This window comes from Cavia porcellus, unplaced genomic scaffold (assembly GCF_034190915.1).
Source record: "Cavia porcellus strain 051 isolate PalLab524CR breed Dunkin Hartley unplaced genomic scaffold, mCavPor4.1 scaffold_26, whole genome shotgun sequence".
NCBI classification, from domain to species: domain Eukaryota; kingdom Metazoa; phylum Chordata; class Mammalia; order Rodentia; family Caviidae; genus Cavia; species Cavia porcellus.
In genome coordinates, this window is record NW_026947509.1 from 14,367,638 (window position 1) to 14,391,044 (window position 23,407).

The following is a 23,407-nucleotide window of genomic DNA, read 5'->3' on the forward strand; positions in this document are numbered from 1 at the left end:
GAACTATGGAATAAGTGTGTCCCAAATGAGGAAGAGTATGTTAAAGGGAAGTTAATGGCAATATGTCTTTCATTATAATACATTTTTTAAAAAATTTAAATAGCATAATTTCAACCATACTTCATGTATGTGTGCTAATTAGTGTCAGCCTCAATCCCCGAAGTGGTCAGTTGTACTAACCAAGACTCAGTACATAAAGTACAGTGAGTCAATAGCAAATAGGGGTTACCACCACAAGCACTTCAGCTGTTCACATCTTGATCAAAGCTAGGCCAGGCATTTTTTGTCTCCTGAAGGGGCCTGAGTATCCTCAAGGAGGAAGAGGCAAGAGGTTTTGCTCATATTAACAAGACTGAATCCCTCAGGCTGGTTTTACCTGCTCATTCTTGTGTCTCAAGGCAGGATAAGGAACATTTAGGCACTGAAAAAAAGGAGAAACTATTCTTGGGTTGGTTTTTGCTTGAGGGCAGGAAGAGTTCTGCTTTTCAATCTTGTTTGCTGGTAGCTGTGTTAAAGCACTTATCTTGCATGCTTGAGTTCCTGGCTTCTATCTCCAGCATTTAAAAAAAAAAAGTGGAAATCTGCAATTGCAGTGACGCTAGAGATCATCCTATCTAACCTCTAACCCTTAAATTTAGTCTTCTGTCCCTTATTCTGGCACAGTCCCCAGCAAGCAGGAAACAACTCTGGTTTTATGCATAAAGTGCCAGAAACAGCAGATTCTCTTTTTTGAGACTGCCTTCTTGAGTAAGTGTCCTGTGATCACTTACATTTATGGGCTCTGAGTTGCATCAGATTTTTGTTGCAGAGCGTGCCAATAGAAGCATTCACCAACTAAAATGTGCCCTGAGAGAAGGTGATGATACTGTTGAAGAAGAAGCACTGGATCCTTCCTTTAGCGTCAATGCAGGACATGAGGACACTGAGACAGCGTGGCGTGAATTGCAGCATAGCCATGCTGGTGAGTACAAGTGTCAGTCCTATCCTTGTTTTGTAGGATAGCTTTTTCTATTTTGAGACAAGCTCTCATTAAATTTCCAAGTTGTCTAAGTTGGACTCAAAGTTGTAATTCTCCTTCCTTAGCCTCATAGAGTGTTGGGATTACAAATGTGCTGCACCACCCCTAGCTAATTCTTAGTTCTTAAGAGGATGGGATTATCTTATGTATGTTTCCGACAGTAACAGAGTTCTTGATGCCTAGTAGAAATTTAAGCAATATTTGTTAGATAGCTGTAGGATAGGTGAAGAGAAACCATACTACTCACTTTTCCATCACTATAACGAATACCCAAGATAGATCAGTTTACAGAAGGTTTATGTAGGCTCTGACTTTTGAAGGTCTAATTTCATGATTCAGTGGCTCTTTGTTTTGGACTTCTGGTGAGACAGCACATCATGGTGGGAGTATTAGTAGTGCAAGACCCACTTGACTGGAGACCAGAAAGTGAACCGGAAAGAGGAAGGGACCAGAGTCCTTTTCTTTCCTTGGAGGGCATCCTTTCTATATTAGCAGGCTTTCTTGTGACTGAAACATAAATCCCAACACCTCCAATTTAAAGCAAGAGAGGTTTAATTTGCTCATGGTTTCAGGCCATGATCAGCTGGCTCAGAGACATCATGGTGGAAAGACACAACAGGGCAAAGTTACTTAGTTCATGGTGTCTGGGAAGCAGAACTGAAGGAGTGAGGGAGCAGACATAGATGCCCAAGGTCACTTTCCCAACCAGACACATCTAGAAGTGTGCTGTACCCATCACTAAGGAAGATCCCAAAGCCAATCAAGTTAAAACTTTACCCTAACCTCAATACCAACAATAACTGGAAGAAGACTCCCTACTAGGCTGTCTTAGTTACGTTTCTCTCCTTGCTGAAACAATACCCAATAGCCAAAATTAAGAAAGGAAAGATTCACAGGTTTTAGTCTATAATCAGGTAGCTCCAAAGCACGGTGGCATGGTATAGGGAAACACTTCAAGGCAGCAGGAGACAACAAAAGCAACAAGAACCAAAGAACGGGGAGAGCAAGCCTCTTTTCCTCCCTTGCACTGCAAGCAGGCCATCCCCTGGAGGGCTGGTGCAGCACTCACACCATCTTCATGCCCTCCTCTTGCACAGGTTTAGGATGCTTAAAAAGTGCGGGCCCTGGCCCTGGCTGAGTTGCTTAGTTAAACTTCTAAGCTTCCCACATGGACACTTGGTCAACCATTACATAGGCCGTGTGTCTTAAACGTTCTCCCACCTCCTATAGGGCCACGTTGAGGACTAAGCCATTGATACATGGGCCTTTAGGAACATTTCAGGTCTGAACTGTATCATAATCATGGATATCAAGCAAGGTTAATAAATAAATTTTTTTATTTGTTGTTTGTTTTGTGTGTGTGTATGTGTGTAGTTAATCAGCTCAAAGCTTTGTTGCGCCAACAAGCAAGTAAGGAAATTGAGATATCACCATCAAGAAGACGAAAAATGTCCCCTTCGGTAGGTAAAGCATTAGGTTATAAGTGTGTTTTGTACTATTTGTTGTAGACAATTTAGAATATGTAATAATAGAAAGTATTAGAAAACCTTATTTTGATTCTATTTTGATTGAGAAAGAGACTTCTATTGCAGAAGGAATATATTTTTGACTTTTAATTCATTATATGTAATTTATTATTTGTTTTAAAAGTGTTGGCAAGAGTACAGTTTCACAACTATTGAAAATATAGAAAAGAGACAATACATTTAAAAGCATAATGTTAAGTAATACTTACTTATGGTGCTGGGATTGAACCTAGAGTCTAGTGCATGTAGGCAAGTGCTATACCAGTGAGCTACTACCAGTGAGTTTCCTGGCCCATTCATTTCTTTTTTAGAGATCATATCTATATTTGGAGTTTACTTAATTAATACTTTGGTGCACCCACCTTATCATACATGATTTTGAATGTCAAACCTAGAATATGCACAGCTATTCTACATGTTAAAACACATAGTTGTAAAATAGTGTATGAGAAATCATGCTGTATTTCTTCTGAAATAATTTTTTATTGGTTTGACACAATGTATTATTCCTGATTAAAGCATTTTATATACTAAAGGCTGAGATACATGTGAGGGGTAGAATTCTGGACTAGGTCAAAATAATAGACTGGGCCTTACGTGTAAATAAGGCATGTTAATATAGTCTCTAGAAGGATTTGGGCCTATTGCACAGGAATTTTGCAGCAAAGTGAGAATCATATACATAGAATCCTTTAGATATCTATGAACTATGACACAAATATGTGCCACAGCAGCAAAATCATTATGTGTGTGATAGTTAAATACAAACTACATGCTGAAAACTGGAGACCTAACACTCTTGCTTTATTCACAGTTGAAAGGAATTCTTCTGTATTAGCACCTAACTCTGCCTGATACATACTTTTATGCTTAATTTCTACTTTATAGAAAAGCACAGGAAAAAAGAAACATGCTCAATATTTATAACTATAGGTTATAATTTTAGTAAAACATTGCATCAGTCAATGAATTTATTACGGTTAAGATCTGGTTTATAGAATGCTCTTAAGTACACAGAGAATAGCATATCTTCAAATCTGCTAGCTGAAGTTGCTGTATCTGTTGAATTTGCAGACATGCTGATTAGCTTTTTAAAGATGAAACTGAGCAGCGATATTATGGAGCTTATTGAATCAGAATTCTCTTCATGAAGAGAATTCATTTAGTATGCATATACTGTCTATTGTACTTTACCACGGCACAGATTTTTTTTTATGAAGATATGTAAAAGAATGGAGTTTAGACTCTAAGTTTATACATATTACATAATCATAATAATTATATGTAACTTTTTAGGATTATACCTTTAAAATGTACATTTATAACCAGTATGAGATATAGAAATATATGAGTATATTGAGAGTGACATTGAATCATTTGTAAGATGAAATATGTATCTGGCCATTTTAATATGTGGCTATCCAAATAATAATAAACCCTTCAAAGTATACCAAAGTATATACCAATTACTTATGCATGTTTTCTCCGCAGTATCAGCTTTAGCATCCTTATTTTTTACATTGACTTCCCTGTCTGTATATATGTGTATTAGCACAGCTATCCCTCAGTATTCATGAGGACTTGTTCCAGAAGCCCCTGTGCTTAAGTCCCTGATATAAAAGGACATAATATTTGCTTGTAACCAATGTACATCTTCCTTTATACTTTAAATCACCTCTAGATTACTTACGATATATAATATAACGTGCTATATAAGTAGTTGTTATAGTATATTGCTTAGGGAATGATGAGTAAAAAAGAAAACAGAAGTCTGTGCATAGCTTTTTTCAATTTTTTTAGTCCATAATTGATCGAAATTGTGAATGTGAAACCCATAGACGTGAAGGACTGACTGTACTGTCTGTCTTCTAGACTTATTTGTACCAATGTAGAATGATTACAGTTAATTGATTTCTACTCAGCACAGGTGGTTCATTTAATTAAAGTTACGTTGGTGTTGGTGTTATAACTCAGTGGTAGAGCTCTTGAGTAGCAAGTATGGGGCTCTGGGTTTCATCACCAGTACTGAAAAAAATAAGTAATTTTTAAAAATAAAGTTACTGGGGCTGGGGATTTAGCTCAGTGGCGTAAGAACCTGCCTTGCAAGCAGGCAGTTGTGAGTTCAATCCTTGGTACCAATTAAAAAAATAAAAAAGTAAAGTTACTCTGATTTTTAAATTTCCAAAGTCAAAAAAGCAAAAGTGTATTATTTTGCCTTGGAGCTGGTATTTATCGTTTAGAATTTCTGCTGGACTAAGAAACAGAAACTGATTAAGAAACAGAGACTAATTAAGAAACAAAGACTAAGAAACAGAGACTGATTAAAAAGTAGACTGTTTTGTCTCAAGCTTTCCTCTAAGTTTAACTCATTTACTCTCATTTTCCCCTTTTTTTCAGATTTTCCCTTAAAAAATCATTTTATTTTAAAAAATCATTTTATAAACCATTTCACAATCACTATAAGATAAGGAAAAGTATACACTGAAAATAATTCCCAGACGTGCTGCAGAGCTAAATACCATTAGAACTTTTTCTGGAATCCCTTCACTAGGATCCTCAGTGCTGTTAGTCACTAAGTTATGTATGTCTCTGCTTTAGGGCTCACATGTTGCCAGTTCTGGGCTCCAGAACAACATACTTTCAAAATCCCTTGAGTACTAGTGTCAAAAACAAGACAAAAAGCAAAACATATTTTTCAAATGAATGATTCTGAGATGGAATATTATGTCATTGACATACATTTGGCATTAAATGCTTGAGTCTCTTTTTTCATGAACTGATCTATGATATCTGCAGTTTCAGCTAGCAGACTTTTTCACAGCAGTTTCTTAGAGTTGGCTATTTTATCTCAGAATTACTAATGGGACATCACGTGGTCAGACAGCTCAAATAGGCTGTTCATTCCCAGCCAGTTATGCCACTCCAGCATTTTTCCATTTGCCATGTGCTTTTAATAACTGTTTTCACTTTCCGTCTTTAAAAATGATATTCATATCTCTGGATCTTGTATATTTGTGGAATTTACAGAGTGGAAAAATAAATACTGCTGGCTGCATTATGATATATGCTATGTTGATTGCGTATCATTGCTATATTGAGTGTAGAGATTCGCTGGTACATCTAAACATCCTTAATTTGGCTTTTTTGCCATAGAGGTCATCAGAATATGAGGAAACCAATATACCTACTGTGCACAACCTTGTTCCTATCATTAATGACCAGTCTCAATACATTCACCATTTAGAGGCAGAAGTCAAGTTCTGCAAGGTAAGTTTCTTGGTAGTTTAATTCTATATAAATTTAAACATGAATATATCAATTATATCATAAATAAACATGTGCTATTAATAGTCTTCATGTTATAGCAATTCCTTGACATTGTCATTATAATATTATTGAAAAATTGATGTATTGCAGAAACTTGTCAGACTTGGGAGTAATATTCTTGACTATGCCTTTCCAAGTTGCTAAATTTCTCAGCAGTCTATTACTATGTCTCATGATTTCATAGTATCCTCTCATATTTCAGAATTTTTTATCTCTCTATTTACTGTAGCCTAGTAGATGGCAAATGATTTTGACTACTAATACCAGTCGTTCTCCCAACATCTTCAAGCTGTGGTTCAACAATAGGGGATTCTAAGCTGGTAGACTAAATGTGTTTCCATTGTCATTACTGAAACTTTTACCTGGACTTTGAAACAGAATGAAAAATTGGATAATAATTAATATCTCGAAATCAAGTACGTCACCTATAACTTATGACACCAATTGGTTATATTGCTTGACTATATGTAGTTTACTAATGTCATTAATGCCAATTAGAACCTTTCTGCGTTCCAAATGTTTTAGGGGTTTTTTGTTTGTTGTATATTTTCTTCCTTTTATATTTTCCTTATTAGTGTATAGGTAATACGAGTATATAGGTAATATGAGTGATCTATTTAGGGGGTGTCTGGTTTGCTGCAAAATAGTGAGTTATATGACATTTTATTGAATTCACTGGTATCTTCTGTATCATGCATTACATTTTTAGTACTTTGAGTGGTCTTCCTAAGTGGAAGGCCAATATATAACTTAAGGAGCCTTTAGATGTTTTATTATATTGATTTTATAAAGGAATTCCTGATCCTAGTGTTTAATTTTCTGGTTTTTTTCTTGGAAGATGCAATCATTAGTATATAGGTTTTCTGGGATTACCAATAAAGCCAAAATAATATCCTCATAATTACTCCAACCCTTGAGGCATAAGCCTGAGTACAGCAGACCCATTGTTTGTTTTGTACTGTAAATTTGTGCTTTATCTTTACAGTAGCTGGTTGTATGTCTCAGTACCTTTCTGAGACATACAGAAAGCAATCTATGTACTTATCCACTTGGTATGACAAATGCAAGGTCTATAAACAAATACAAAATTGTCAAAACAGGATTTAAACCCATCTTTATGCCCAGCTAACTGGCTTTAAATATGTTTACCCAAGCATTACCCAAAAGACCTATACCACTTTAGGGTTTGTTTTTAAAAAGCTTTATTTTGATTTTTCTGGTAGAAGTAGCCCAGTTCAATACAATAGCACATGAAAAACCAGATTTGCACATTTCAGAGGTCAAAATAAATTATCATAACTGGCCATGTGAGCCAAAGTTCCTGTGCCAATGAGATGGAGCAGGAATCTACTGATACAGACACAGGGAATGCAGACCTCCTTACCTAAGATGATAAAAAAAATAGCAATATGAGAGCACATTTGACTAGTTGAAGTGTGAAATAGCCACACAACCAAATGGAACAAAACAATGTTAAAACTAGGTCCAAAAATATAGTGAAGGTGTTGGCATGGGTGAAACAATGAATGGAATGCCAGCACTCCCATTCAGTGTTGGAAATTGTAACAGATGAAATACTACAAGATGCTTTGAAGTACACAAAGCTGAAATGCAAGTAAAACTTTCTGTATGCACTAATCACTATATTCAAAAATATATTTATTATGACACCTCACTAGCTGAACTGAAAGCATTCATGAGTCTGCTATACTTTTTACGGTGATTGTAGAAATGTAAAAAACTTACGGAAAAGCACTGGGTCAAAATATGGCATTAAAATGTTTGTCCTTGTAGATGTGAAGACTTACTATGCTTTCAATTTAGACATTTATCTTGGAACTCAGCCAGCAAATCCTTATTCATGTAGCAATGAATCAAATGCTGTCAGTGAACAGACTTGTTGCTCCCCTCTCCCCAACTAGCAAGAATGTGACATTCAGCAATTGGTTACTGATTTCCAGTTGATGTTATATTTTCTAACAGAGCACAAGTTGACCAGTGCAGGAATCAAACACAGAAACAAAGCAGAAATTCCAAATGAAATGTTGCTATTTCAAAACAGAGAATTGTATTTAGTACAATCTTTGGAGTTCCAAAAGATATAACATTGGCCTCATATAATATGGCAAAGAAAACAAACTGGTGCTGGTGATGTTAACATTTCACCATGATGGTAATATTGATGGGGAAACCTCAACAAAATAGAAGCCTGAGATGGAAACTTTCAACAACAAATCTGAATGTGGAGTTGATGTTATTGATGAATTACACAACAACTCCGATGTCACTCAAAACACAAAATGTTGACCAACAATTGTGTTTCACTCAATTCTAAACATGTATGGCATAAATAGTTTGATAATTTACAAAAAAAACCCAATTGCAGAATAGCATAGATAAATTTTATTAGAGGATTGAGACTAGAGCTCTTAAGAGATCATTTATAGCACAAGAAAAACAAAATGTTTTTGCCCAGGAAACTACACAAAAGAATCATGGAACAGTATAGTAGAAAGTCCAGATAGAAAGGCTACTCATATTTTAGTAGCTGGGAAGTAAAGAGGGGGAAAGAGTGGGAGAAAGATACACCCTTCCATGTCATACCCACCCCCGTGACCTGCCTCTTATAGATGCGATCCCACATCCTAACAGCATATTCAGCTCTGAATTTGTCAGTGCATTAATACATCTCTGCTGTCTTAAACCACCAGTAGTGCATGCATGACTGTCCCATTAGGTGTCTTATACCAATGGTGATACATATATGACTTTCCATTAGGGAATTTGTACTGTCAAATGGCACTATCCCATGCCTCCTGAAAGGGTCATCACCCATGTATCACCAGTGGTTCAGAGCCACCCAGCAGCAGGACATATAACTCATGGCCCCATTGTAAATGTGGTAATTGACATGATCCAGTAACTTCCAAAAACCAACCTTCTGAGTGCGGGAGGCATTTGAGAGAGATTCTTGATCTAGACTAACATCCACCCCTTGGCCTGAAAAGATTCATGTCTATTTTTTTATGCAAAATATATTAGCATATCTCTAAGAGTTGCCAAAGTCTGTTACAACATTGCTGAGAAGTCCAAGTCTAAAGTCTTCTCTGAAACTCAAGCAAACTCTTAGCTGTGAGGCCCTATAAAAATCAAAATGAAAATTAAACACTACCAAGATACAATGGCACAAAGTAAATATTCCTATTCCAAAGAGGAGAAATCAGGGAATAGAAAGGAATGGGGCCAAAGCAAGACTAAAACCTAGCAGAACAAATGTAAATCCTATAACTACGTGCAGCATCCACGGCACAGTGTGGACTCAAATGGGTGGGGCAACAGCACCCCATAGCATTGCTGCTGTAAACTTCATAGTCTCTTTTTTGTGCTGGATTTTCTCATTGTCTGGGCCTTCTTCAGCTTCATATTTATAGCTTCATTCACTGTTCTCTCAGGGCCTCACTGTCTGGCATTCCAGGCCTCCTCCTAAAATCCAAGAGGAAGTCTCCTCAGCTTCACAGTTCTTGCATTCTGTATCCCCATAAAATTAGCCCCATATAGATGACACCAATGTCTGCCAACACCTTGAGCAGTCTCCAGACACTCTTGTATCATGCCTTCTTGGGCTTCTGTGTACTTGGGTGGCTGAGCACTATGAAATGAATGCTGGGAATCCAGTTCCCTTAGGCAGCTTTTCTCATGCAGGATCCCTTAGGCTGTCTTCTCAAAGTCTTTCTTTTCTGGAACAGTAAATTGCTTCACTCACTATTCTCCCCTGGCTAGAACTTCAGGAATAATCGCTGCATCTATCTATCTATAGCTTTATCTCACAGTCTTCTCTTTATCCTCACAAGTTCTTGACACTTGGTCATTAGTAGTAGTACAGTTTATCTTACTTTTCATCAGTCTACTTCATTGTTAGGAATCGCTTAGATAACTATCTTAAGGTCTTTCCACGAGCCTCAGTCCTTTGGAGAAAAAAAATGGTCAGAAACTACACATATTTGTGATACAATCCTCTTAGCAGGCTCTCAATGTGCATACCCTCCAGCCTTCTGTTTGTATATTAGCTAAAGTTTAGGTTTCTTTTCTTGTCTACATATAATTGCAATATTTTAGGAACTTTATTGAGTGTATTGTCCATACTGCATATCATGCTAGATCCTGTAGTAATCATAAAGAAAGACATAGCTTAAAAATGCTTAACATATTTGGTTTCGATTTTTTTTTAGGAGGAACTATCTGGAATGAAAAATAGGGTACAAGTAGTTGTACTCGAAAATGAAAGACTCCAGCAAGAACTGAAATCTCAGAAACAGGAGGCGACAATGAGAGAACAAACACTTCTGGATGCATCTGTGAGCATTTTTAAAACCATAAATTCTATTTTAGTTTGGATATTCCTTTACATTCTCCCCCCAGCCTTTTGAACTCCTTCTATTTTCTCCTTGATATTTGGCCAAGTACTATCTATACTGGTGTTTGCTTGATGACTCAAAAATTAGAATTCACTGTGGTAGAATGGATTCTCAAGTGAAATCATGCAGTGATACTTAATATTTACTCCAGTTTCTTCTCTGAGCACATCATTGATGCTTTTTGCTGTGTAAAGAGTGGATCTGAAAGCAGGAAGCATGTGATGTAGGAAGAACTTTGATCAGTCTAGAAAGAACCTTCCCTTAGATCTCTGCTGGATTTGTCTACATTTTTATGAGCTCTAAAATCCAATATGTCTAATCAACAATATGATATAGCAAAAACGAATATTGTTCCTAGGGCCCATAGATCAAAGTGTTAGTCTTAATCACTGTAAATAAGAAATCATTGTTCAGTAATAGGTTTTGTTTGTTTGTTAGTTTGGCAGAACTCAGAAACAGGATGTAACAAGTGGTTCTGTAGGGCTCTGCGTGGCTGAACCTCCTGAGTAATTCCTTTACTAGTAATTGAGAAGATTCACTATATCAGCAATTAAGAGCATAGATTCCTAGACTTCATGCCATGTCCTGAGAGTCTGATTTAGTTGATCTGGTTGGGTCATAGGAATATGAATTTTTATCAAATTGTCTAAGTGATTCTAAAGTCTGTTGCCTATAATTTGAAGAACAGTGGATCAGATAATTTCTATAGTTCTGTGACACAAAATTCTTGCAATAATATTTAGTGTAAACACTATTAGTGTAAACACAAATATTTAGTATAAACACTTTTTCATCTTCTTATGACTGGTCAGAGATACTTTTAGATTGTGTTTTTCATTATTTTGCTGCAGGACACAGTTAAGTCATAGATATTCCCCTTTCTGTGGCAACTTCAACTTTCCATGGGGAAGTTTCTTGCTTTGTTTTGTGTGAGGTACTAGAGGTTGAACTCAGGAAATGCTAAATGACATCCTACCTCTTTTTTTATGTATTTATTTTTATTTTATTTTGAGGGAGGTCTCACTAAGTTGACTAGGCTGGCCTGAAACTTGTGATCCCTGTGCCTCAGGCTGACAAGTAGCTGAGATTACAGGTGTGTGCCAAGGTGCCTGGCCATCGGAAAGTTTTAACACTTCCCTGTTGCGGCTTTAATTTGTAATGATTTGGGGGTTTTGATTTAGTTATCTCTAGTAAATCAGCCTTGATACTTTCTTTAGGTATCTTCTGGTTTCGCTTTTGGAAAGTTTTTTTTCTATTCTGAGTTGTTTTATTTCTAGTCGAGTTATATTTGTTAGAATTTACTTTTGAGAAGTATCTGTGTTAACTCTGAAAAATAAGATAGGCTGATTGGTATTTCAGTTTATTTTTCCATAATTCATTTAAGTTTGTAACCGGTTATTTTTCGTTCACTACTCAACTTTTTTTTCTGAAGATTTATGTATCATTACTAGTGCTTTTAAATTCTCACTTGCTTATTATTTTAATGTCAGTTGGAACAAGATATCACCATACAATGTTTTTAAAGAACAAAAATTACCTAAAAGTTTCTCCTTAAGAAAATACAGTCTTTTGCTGTCTTTTAAAATATGAGGCACACACTCAATTATTCATAATCTTCAGTATTTATACAGTGCCAAAGAAGTGGAAGAAGGGGAAGTGAAGTGAGAAAGGAAATTAGGCAGACCAGTGAATCAGAGGGCAGGAGGAGTGAGTAATTCAGAAGAGGAAGGAAATGAGGGTAGCAGCCCACATGGCTGGCAGACTGAGCACAGAGAATTTGCTAAGGCAGTCATAGCCATAAAACACACAAGGTTACAAAGAGGTTTTCTACTCTTTTCTGTGAAATTCACATGAACTAAAATATAGTGAAAATACGGATATAATTGTTGCAGATGTGTCCAGAGACGATGGTGTGGATTTTAGTGGTATTTCTTCTGTATTATTTATTATCATAGAATCGTTACTACCACTTTTTCCTGTATAACTAAAAGTGAGGCATTTCAGCATTGTATGCAGGACCTGATATGGGGACTTTTATTATCCACAAAACTTTCCAGAATTTCTTGAATATAGAGATCAAGAAAAATGATCTTTTCCAGACAAGAGAGACTTTTTTTAACGAGTGAACTAAAATGTTGGTGATAGAATTTGCCATCACTATTTCTGACTTGAGTTCTGATTTTCACCATAATGTCCTCTTTGGAAAAATAACTGAAACAGTTACATAGTACTAACTAATATTTATTGTAACCACATGGTTATGACATGACAGCACTGCATCAAACATTTTATATGATTTCAGTTTCATAGCAGGCAGATAAGGCAGTGGTATCATTTGTATTTTCAAGAAGGAAAATTAAAATAACTGGTTAAATAACTTAAATAAAAAGTTTAATGTCACAGAGCTACAAAATGTCAAATCAAAAACTTAACTGAATAATTGTCTGATTCCCCAAATCCATTTACCTAGTCTCAAATTATGCTGCCTTTCTACATAAATCGGAAGAGTTCATCAATATTGAATGAAATCACTTTCATAGCAGAGAAGAAAAGACTATTCTTTTTGGTGTCTCTCACTTTTAGCCCTGGAGTTGGACAGTGGCCAACAAGACTGTTAGCTTTTGGCCCAGTTTAAGAAGCTGAAGAAGCAAGCAGATGATTTTTCATGGTATGAGGGAACTGAACCTCAGGCTGTACACATGTGAGGCTAGCATTCTACCGCTGCACACACCAATCTCCTTTCTATTTGTGTATTTTTATTTTGAGAAAGGATCTTGTTAAATTGCCTGGATTGGTCTCATTCAGTCCTCCTGTTTGATCCTCCCAAATAGGTGAGATTACAGGCATTTACCTCCAGCTTCTAGGTGATCTTTTAAAAACTGAAATTATTCAGACTACCTTTTATGCCTATCTTCGTTTTTCACCAGTGTTCTATAAAACTTACCTTCAGGGAACTTTTTTCTAGAGTTCCAAAGTGATTTGAAATAAGTCATTTATTAGAAACTTTGACATCCTTCACTTGGACTTTTTTTTCAAAGCAGAAAATTGCTGAGCCATTTATTTTTATGTTTGGCCTCATCCCTTCCATTGCTAATACTCCTTCAGTTAAGATACATGAAGTTTTTAATTATCCTTAAGACTTAATATGTTTTTTGTACCTTAATTAAATGCATTCAAGTTAAAAATCTGTGAAAGAACAGAGTGTCCATTAGAGTATTACTTCTTCCTACAAAATAATAATATTTTATATTCTAAGTCAGCTTGGTCTATAAGCTTTCCCCAGTTTCCCTGTAAGAAATTAGAATCCCCTTCTGCAATGACTTCAGAAGTGTCTTTGAATGCACTAACGTGTTGGGAGATTGGCCTCCGCTACACAGTCGACTGTAGGCTCATTAGCGTAACACACTACACTCCTCCAAAGACCCTTATTTGATTCTCTAGCTTTATCTTCTGACTTGTACGATCTTTAATTTAATCTAGTAATTGGTAAACCCTCCTCCAAGCACCATGCTCTTTCACATCTGTATGTTTTCTCAGGTAGATTTGGTCTTCCCTCCTAGAATGATTTGCCATCTGCATATTGTATCAGGGTCAATATGAAACCTGTAAATTTTCATTTGCTCTTAATATCCCTTTTCTGTTCTGGCATAGTCCCTTGTGCACACTTCTGACGTAGAACCTACCTATTATATCAAAATCATCTACTTTGGTGTTTGTTTGGTGACATTTGGACTGTAAACCCTTCTTGGCTGAGATGGTCTTGTTCATTTCTGTCTTGGAACCTCTTGGCACAGTTTCTGATTACATTAACTTCTGTGCACATTTGCACTAAAACAGAAGAATATGAAACAGAATCTCAGATTACTACTAATGAAAGTTGAATTTACCCCATTCTAGAATGATATGACATTGTAGTATAATTCAGTGCTGGGAACCTTATGAATACTATATCCCTTATGAGTACCATAACCTTTGGTCCATAGCAAGAGTTCAATAATTATTTGAATTAAATTAATGTATTTTAGTCCTTTTTGCACATATAAATTTACCTAGATCCTTACATTGCATATTTCAGTGGATGTTTAGAGGGCAGAGAATAGCTGTCAGTTTATACTGACTGACTGAAGTTGGAATAGGTATACCAACTTCAACTCAATAAAGGCATGTTTTATTTGTTTGGCAAACTTCACACCAGTATTTAAGTGAACTAAAAGTCTGTTTTGTCTTTTGAAAAAAATTTGGTAATAAGAATTTGCATTTTCACATGGAAACCTTTGATTGGAACTTAGCAGTGACTGATTCCTTTGCATAGGACTTATTTCCTCTATTTCCCATGGCCCCTACCACTCCTTTTTGAATCGCCAAGTCACTTCTCTTTATTAGCACCTTAAAGGCATAATTGCATAATGGTTTAGGAGATTCAAGGAAAACTATTCTTACCCCACTTCTGACACCAAATGTTTGAGTTTTTTTTTTCCTACATGAAGTCATTTTACATTACTCTGTAGACACCAACTGGGTGTCTAGTGATTCAATTTTGACACTCGTTACCCATTATGGGCATCAGAATCCAAAGACTAAGGACTCAATCTCACAAAATTACCCCATACTTTAGATGCCAATACCAAGTAGTCAATCTCCACATTACTCATAATTCTGTCTGACTTAGGTACAAATTGAGAGTTCCTGCAACCCATTCCTCATACTGGCATTTTGTTATAATAACTCAGATAATTTAATGAAGCACTTTGCATGCTATTACTGATTTACTATAAAGAATTTAGATGAACAACTAGATGAAGAGGTAGCTAGAGCAAGGCCCAGAGCTTCTGTCCCCAAGGAGTTGAGGTGTGTCATCTTCTTGTCACATGGTTGGGTCCACCAACCTAGAAATTCTCTGAACCCCATCACATAGGATTTTGTGGAAGCTTCATTATGTAGAGATGACTGATTAACTTACTGGCCTTAGATAAGTGAATTCCCCAGCCCCTCTTTCCTCTAGAGAGAGAGAGAGGGAGTGATCCAAAAGCGCTAGTCCTCTCATTATGTCTTGTTCTTTCTGGCATCCCCTAAAGCTATTTAGGGACCCCGCAACTAGTTATCTTATTATCGAAATATCTTTTTTTTTAACATAGAATTGAACTCAGGACCTTGTACTTGCCAGGTAGGCGCTGTGCTGCTGAGCCATATCACCAGCAGTTATATCATTATTAGGAAAAGATACTCCAAATATTATATTAAATATTATATTTAATATATAATATAGCATTAAACGATCTCGTTCTCTCTGTCTCTGTCTCTCTGTCTCTGTCTCTGTCTCTCTCTCTCTCTCTCTTTCTCTCTCTCTCTCTTTTCTTTTTGGAGACAGCTCTCATTATGCATTTCAGGTTGGCATTACAGATTCCAAGGTGGCCTTGAACTCACAGCAGTCCTCCTGCCTCAGTCTCCCAAGTGCTGGCTCAAAAGATGTTCTTAACTCTCAGAAAATTACAATGATTTTAGGATCCAGAGACAGAGATAAAATAATACATTTCTTACAATTTCACAATCATGAATTCTGGAGCCAGATTGCCTGAGTTCAAATCTTAGTTTTTCCTCTTTTTAGTCACTTCCCACCTCTGTGACCATTCATAAGTTACGTGAAGCACATAAACCAGTGTCTGGCACATGGTAAACAACACATGGACTTGCAATCGTCATTATTATTAGCCCTGCCTCTATAAAATGAGCAAAATGAAAGACTAAGTAAGAGAAGCCTGCATGTTTCAAAAGTGTATGTCTTAGGGCTGGACCTGTAGCTCAGTGGCGGATCACTGCCCTAACATGTATGCAATCCTAGGTTTAGATCATAGTACCACAGAGAGAGAGAGACAGAGACAGAGACAGAGAGAGGAGAGGAGAGGAGAGGAGAGGAGAGGAGAGGAGAGGAACAGAAAAGAAAAGAAAAGAAAAGAAGAGTGTAAAGAATAATTCCATTTGGCAAAATTAGTGACATCCATTCCTCTTTGCTCGTATTAGGACTATTGCCTATACCTGGTGGAATATGACTATAATAAGCTGAAAATATAAAATGATTCTTGACATGTAATTTAGAAGCATATGCTTTTTTTCCCATTGAACGTGGTTGAGAATCAGTATTCCACTTGTAAAGTATGCATGTTTATTTAAAGTTGAATGCCAATTGCAGTTACTGGCACATTTTATTTTAGGGAAACATGCAAAATTCTTGGGTTACAACAGGTGAAGATTCCAGAGTGGAAGTTGCCAAGAGATCATTTTCCCATGGCGATGGAGATATTCGCAAAGCTGCCAGCGAGGCTGAAAAATGGAAGCTAGAACTGGTAAGTATTTGGATGCTTTTCTCATATACCAGCTTTTTATTTTTCTGTTTTTTACTTTTTTATCATGGTTAAATGTATGTAGGGCCAGGGATGTAGCTCAGTGGCACAGCGTCTGCCTTGCAAGTGCAAGATTCTGAGTTCAATCCAAGGTACGTATATATAATTTGCCACTTTACTTTAAATGTGTGGTTCATGTGCAGTAAATATATTCACAGTGCTATATAAATCATCTTCCAAACACCCTGCCTGTTAGTGCATGAGCCCTTGGAAAAATATTCTCAATCAAAATTGTAACAATTTCATTTTTATTCTTATTTGTTTCCCTTCTTTTTCTGTCTTCTTTTAAAGTGAGTATTTTTGTGATTTCCTTTTATTTTCTTTTATTGATCTGAAATGATCTTTTGCACCAACATTCCCTTGATTCCTCAAATCAGAATCCATGATTTATTTTTTAGTATATTTTTTCTCTCCGGTCAATCATAAAATTCAGTCATTTTAAATCTCTCTTATTTAAATATCTTAATACTTTATTAAATATTTCTGTACTTTCTTTTGGATCCTTATTGCTTGACTATTTTTGTTCACATGCAATGACTTATTTGCCATTTTCTCTTTCTCTATACTTTTGATTTAAGATTCAATTTGATAAAAAGTTGACTATGTGAGTCATGTGAACAAAGATCTCACTATATATTTTTATCCTCACAGCCCAGCCTTACCTATGTATCCTGTCTTCAACCATTTCTCCACCTAGCATTTCACATTCTGATAACACTGATCTACAAACTATCCAGAAAAATAGTGTTTATTTTCTGCATGGCTCACTGGAGCAATTATATATAATTGAAATTCTTCATCTATTTTTCTGTTTCTTCCTAAAATATAAGCTTCTTGAACTTTGGGGCTCTTTCATGTTAGATACCAAATAAACACTGATTGAATAAAAGAATAATTGAAGACCACAGTCTTATGGATGGTATACCATTTGGCATATCATCATGTAACTTGTAATTTTACCTTTTATTATTTATTGAACACATATTGTGTCAAATATACTGCAGTCACAATGGAGGATTTCCCTTCCCACACCTGTAATATTTGAACTTTGCTCTTGGGAATCTAATAGGTTACAACTTGTTTTTCTCAGTCACACTTTTAAGATTAAGATCTGATGTATGCTATTTTGAAAGAAAAAAATGTGTCAGTAATCACCTTTTTATGACTCAATAGTTTTCAGTAGGTATTTATTCAGTAAAAATAGAAAATTTGGGGTAAGATAATGTTTTCTAGGAATATTATTTTGCTTTTTTTACATAAAGGAAAACAATTGAGTTTACTATCATTAAAACTTGCTTATAAAACAAAGGACATGAAAAAACTGGACTTCTTTTTTTGTTTCATTTTCTGCTCCACAGGAGAGTCTAAAACTTACATACCAATCAAAAGGTGAAATTCTGGAATCTCAATTGACATCTTTGAGGTAAAGTGAAATCATCCATTAGCATCTGTATGCAAAAGCATAATGATTTTAAAATATTTGAATGTTTAAGGAATTACCAGTATTACCCAGTGTTAGAATTACTTGATAATATTTTATATGCAATATAAAAATTTATTCAGATTAGTGAAGGCTGAAAAGCATTTTGAGTCCTTTTCGAAATTTCGTTTCTGAGAAACAAATGATAAAGTTTATCCCTATAGTTACAAGATATTTGTATTTTCTTCTAGAATAAAGATTGCTAGCTATTTCTATGAATTTCACTTTTACAGTTAAAGTTTTTAAGATATTCTTATGCCTTTCATAGCTTACTCTGATGAGTTTTTAATTTCTGTAGAGAGTTTTACTCTTTGTTAAGAAACCTAATATTTAAAAAAATAGTCTAATTTTTGCTTTCTTGCTTTTTACCTTTGCTTTTAATACCTGTTTGATTTTATTCAGTTTTTGAAGTAATATACTTCTGGTTCATTAGACATATAAGAACGTAACATACCTCATTCAGAACTCAATTATGCCACATTTAATTACATTAAGAAACCAACTTGCAATGAATTAGACTTTGTTCTCTGCATTCTTCTGTTTCTTCTTTTTAAAATTTGAATATGATTTAAGATTAAAGAGGCATTTTCTTATAGAAAGGATAAAATTACTATTCCAAAGCTCTACCTATAAAGCTATTATTTTTAATTTTATCTTTTGCCAGTTTAGTAACTAAATCTACTTATATGTTTTGGGGCTGAACCTGACAGAAATTAATAATGGAACACTTAGACTTTAGAATATGCTTCCAGATGTCTTACTCTAGAGCCTTTGAAAATCAAACTTTGTCTATATGATACCGAAAGGAAAACTTCACTATGTTAGAGATGCTATCTTGAAGTCAGAGTGAAAACGCCCCACCCCAACTTAAAGCTATTATTACACTAGCTTTTGTTAATCCTTAGATTAGCCATAGATCTTTCCATCTCTTCTGCATTCGTAGAGAGCCCCCAAATTCCAGGAGTTTAAAAAGTGCCTGACAGCCAAGTGTCTTGGTTTTTGGCTTTTTGTCTATGATGGCTACCAAGTTAATGATAGCTATAGTCCCCTGGGTATAGAAATGCTGACAATAGGATAGACAGAGCTGAACATAAAGTGGCTAGCTTTAGCAGCTCGGGAACTTATAGTATTGGCTCCTTTTTAGGGTAGGGAGTTGGTTTTTTAAAAAATATACAACAGGAGCTGGAAGTGGTGACACACGCATGTAATCCCAGCTACTTAGAGTCTGGTTGAGGTAGGAGAATTGCAACTTCAAGACTAGCCTGGGCAACATAGTAAGACCTTGTCTTGAGAATATATCTCTGTGTGTGTGTGTGTGTGTGTGTGTGTGTGTGTGTGTGTGTGTGTGTATGTGTGCGCGCGCAAACTTACAATGGGAAAGAGACACTAGGCAACAAAGCTCAGGTGCTCAAGTTGACTTTACCAAAGCATTACTGCAGTGGTAAGCAGAAACACTGAAATGACAGTCAGATTGGAGGCAGATTTGTTTACGTTGCCAGGCACTAATCAAGATCGTTCCCAGAGTATGAGGACCTGATCTCTGGTGGGCTAAGGCTTCTACATATAAACAAGCAGGAAGTAGAGAGGCGGAGTGGCTTTTCAGTTGGAGATTGGTTTATATAATGTGCATTATAGTGACCAGCTATGTAACACAGTGACAGCTGTGTCTAAGCAATCGGAACTGGACCATGAACTATTAACTGAACAAATAAAAATGCAAGTATACTGGCCAGAGGAACCACTTTCTATGAGGAAGGAAGAAAATTCAAGTCATGTACTGGTCATGTAATTCTAAAAAGGCCAATTTGCAGAAAATTTTCATCTAGAATGAACCAAGAACAAGCAAAATTCACGCACACGTGCGAGCACATGCATACTACAACCATTTTCTCTCAGCCCTTTCTTTAGCAACCTGCATACTTCCAATTAAGAGCTGCTGCTTTTGAAATGGCTGACAAATTGTATTTGACTTCTTTCTGTAGCCTACCTTCTTTTGAAACAACTGTTTGCAGAATTTTCTGGTTAGATGATTTTTAATACTTGCCTCCTAAAAGGGAGATACTAAATTAATCACAGGTAAAATTCAAATTCTTTACACAAAAAGTTTGCATTTGAAATAGGGTATTTCCTTCATCTCAATGATGTTGTATTATATTGTCTCACCCCTTCATTAAGGGAAATATTTAGGGTTTGTTTGTGTTTTGTGGACAGTGTACCAATGAGGTAGGATCCTATTATAGGAATCTAATTTGTTTGAACATTTTACAGTGACTTGAATTAATTATTTAACACATTCAAATCTTATTCAGTGTGTCAGTTAGGATAATCACACCTGCGTTTCAGGATTGTGGTGGGAATTAGTAAGGTATTGGTATTGTATATACTCAAAGGGAGTAAGGTAGCTATCCATACAATTAATAATAGTAGTAATTCACTATGATGATTCATTTGAAAGTAGTATACTGTTACCTGGTGACCTCATAGTTGTTGGTTTTTTTTTTTTTTCCTTCTTAGGAAAGACTTAGCTGAATGTCAGAAAAATTGTGAAGATCTTAAACAGCGACTAAAGCATAAAGAGTCTCTTCTTGCTACTAAGGTCTCCAAACACGTTGGTGGTCTTTGTTTGAAGTGTGCTCAGCATGAAGCTGTTCTTTCCCAAACCCATAACAATGTACACATCCAAACCATCGAAAGACTGACTAAGTAAGTGTGCTTCTCCACACAGGGCCTTTGCCAACATAGAAAACTCTTGTCTTTAAAGGATGTGTGTTTATGCTAAATCATATGTGATTATGCTAAGCTTCAAAGAAAGTAGATTTTAAACATAACTTTATTGTAGCTTCCTTGAAGAAAGATCGGGTGGTTTCAGCTAACTGTGAGTAACCATATCACTTTAGGCCAAAAATATTTTCTCTTGGTTTCAGCCTCATGTTGAAGGAAAAGAATTCAGCTGAATTCTCTTTATAGTTCTGTTTAGTTCTATGCTGTAATTCTAAATCTACCCCAATTCTTAACAAGAAGGGGTGTGGTAGGAATTTCTCCGGCTTTGCTTGGGTTTCCCTGTCCTAGTGTAGGCGGAAGGAGTTGTTACCCTGCCTTCATCAGGTGCCTGTGGTGAGGAACATTGTGAGTACAGGAGGGACCATGCATCATAGTGGTAATTGGAGAGTCGCCCAAGGACACATTACACTTGAGCATTTAGGTTGTCAAAAGTCTTCAGCTAGGCTGAAATACTACAATTCTGTGTGCACCTTTTTTGTTCCATTTTCACTGTTCTATTAGAAGCCTTTTTCTGTGAAATTTTTATTTAATGGAACTTGAGGATTATAGCATTCAATAGTAGTTTGGAGTATGTGTTTTCTCATGCTCTCTACTTTTTTCCCATGTTCAGAAATCACCTTCTCTCTGCTCTGCTCACTTCAGTAGCCCAAACATCATTTCTTTTTGGAAGTATTTTCACTAAACACTACCCCATTTTGTCCTCAACTGACTATCATTCTCCTGTGATTTTATAACATATTGTGTACACTGGAGGCAGCAACTATGTTTTGTTTATTTCTCTAGCCCTGGTTCCTAGCCTGGCCTGCAGTAGGTCCTCAGTGTTTCTGTTTGTGCCTTAATTCCTTTATTTTAAACGTGGTAATAGAGCCAGGCATGGTGCTTCATGCCTGTAATCCCAGGACTCAGGTGCCAAAGGAGGGGTATTGCCATGAGTTTGAGACCAGCCTGGCTACGCTGTGAGATTGTGTCTCAAAAAGTTTTTATAAATAAATAAATAAAAATAGTAATAAACATACCTAACCCAGATTATATTTTATGGGCCTTTAAGGAATATAATGTTTAAAATACTTCCTGACCTATGTTAAATACTAAGTAAATACTGAAATGCCTTGGTACCTTCCAAAGTGCAAGACCACTCAGTGTATCTGATAGCTTCCATACATGGTTGACCTGCTGGGTACTATATTAAAAACTGAATCTCTAGTATGGACTGGCTGATATGTTTTATGATCTGCACAGATGGTTCTGTTTTTGTTAAATATTATATTGTAAACTAGTATTACATTACTGTATTCATATATATTTAATATAACCATTAACTATATTAAACATAATTTCTCATCCCTATAACATTTAGTGAACGTTTATTATTTGCGGGGGGCTGTGCCATGCAATATAAAAACATAATTTCTTAATTTTATCATTTTTTTTTGCGATAGATATTATTACCCCATATTATAGCGAGGCAAACTAAAGCTCAGCTAAACTAAAACTTTCCAACTTTCCTGTTTATATTTGCAAAAAAGATAATAGAATTGTATCTTATAAAAATAAATTCAAGATAGGTTATAGAGCCAAATATAATTCAGACCATCATGAATTAGAAATATAGAAGATGTGTTAATAGTCTTGAACTTGTTATAGTGCCAAGCATGACACGAAAAGCAAAGATCATAAAGGAAAAAAATGACATATTTGACTCCATCAAAAAAGAAATTTATGGGCTGGGAATGTAAGTGAGTAGTTGAGTGCTTACCTAGCATGTACAAGGCCTTGAGTTGCATCCCTAACACTGCAAAACTAAATAAATTGAATTAAAAATAAACTCACTATAATAAAATATTTCAAATTCGGTGAAGAGACTGGGAAAAATATTTGCTGTACATAACAAAGTATTAATGAGAATATAAAGAATTTCCTTTAAAACAAACAGAAAACAACAAAGTGCCCAGTTGCACAGTAAGGAAAAGAAATTAGTGAATGAGATATCAGTACACAAGAAGATATTTGTTCTGCTAATATTCAAAGAAATTCAATCTCAGGAAAGAAAAACCAGCCATCAGAATGGTAAAATTAAAGAACACTGATCATTCCAGGAGGTGTAAGTTCATAAGTAAGTGAGTATTTTCATATACTGCTAGTGGAAATGTAAATTAGTACAGCCCCTTTGGAGGATAATTTAGTACTATTTATTTAATATTTAAATTATTCATTGTACTTTAAAAACTACAATAGAGAAAAACCTTATGACATGCATAATTAGACACTTATGGGGAATGCTTTTTTGCAACATAATGGTATAAACAACCTAAATATCTTTCAAGGAGAGTAACTATGATTTGGATAAACTACATGTTGTGTATAGGGTAAAAAAAAAAGGAAGGGGGAATTTAAGTAGATCTATCTGTACTAATATAGGACTAACTCCAAAATATATTATTGAAATAAAATAGCTAAAGATA

General features: G+C 35.6%; 1 protein-coding gene across 7 annotated transcripts in view; it reads left to right on the plus strand.

Moving 5' to 3' along the window:
• Positions 1 to 23,407, plus strand: part of Sdccag8 (SHH signaling and ciliogenesis regulator SDCCAG8) — a 194,380-nt gene that overhangs the window by 8,323 nt on the left and 162,650 nt on the right. For all 7 annotated transcript variants that reach the window (XM_003474237.5, XM_063237550.1, XM_063237546.1 and 4 more), the window contains 7 exons: positions 809 to 961; positions 2,393 to 2,478; positions 5,698 to 5,811; positions 10,101 to 10,226; positions 16,496 to 16,627; positions 18,043 to 18,107; positions 20,679 to 20,867. In XM_003474237.5, the coding sequence (XP_003474285.1) occupies positions 809 to 961; positions 2,393 to 2,478; positions 5,698 to 5,811; positions 10,101 to 10,226; positions 16,496 to 16,627; positions 18,043 to 18,107; positions 20,679 to 20,867 (865 nt within the window). The remainder of the gene's footprint in view (positions 1 to 808; positions 962 to 2,392; positions 2,479 to 5,697; positions 5,812 to 10,100; positions 10,227 to 16,495; positions 16,628 to 18,042; positions 18,108 to 20,678; positions 20,868 to 23,407) is intronic.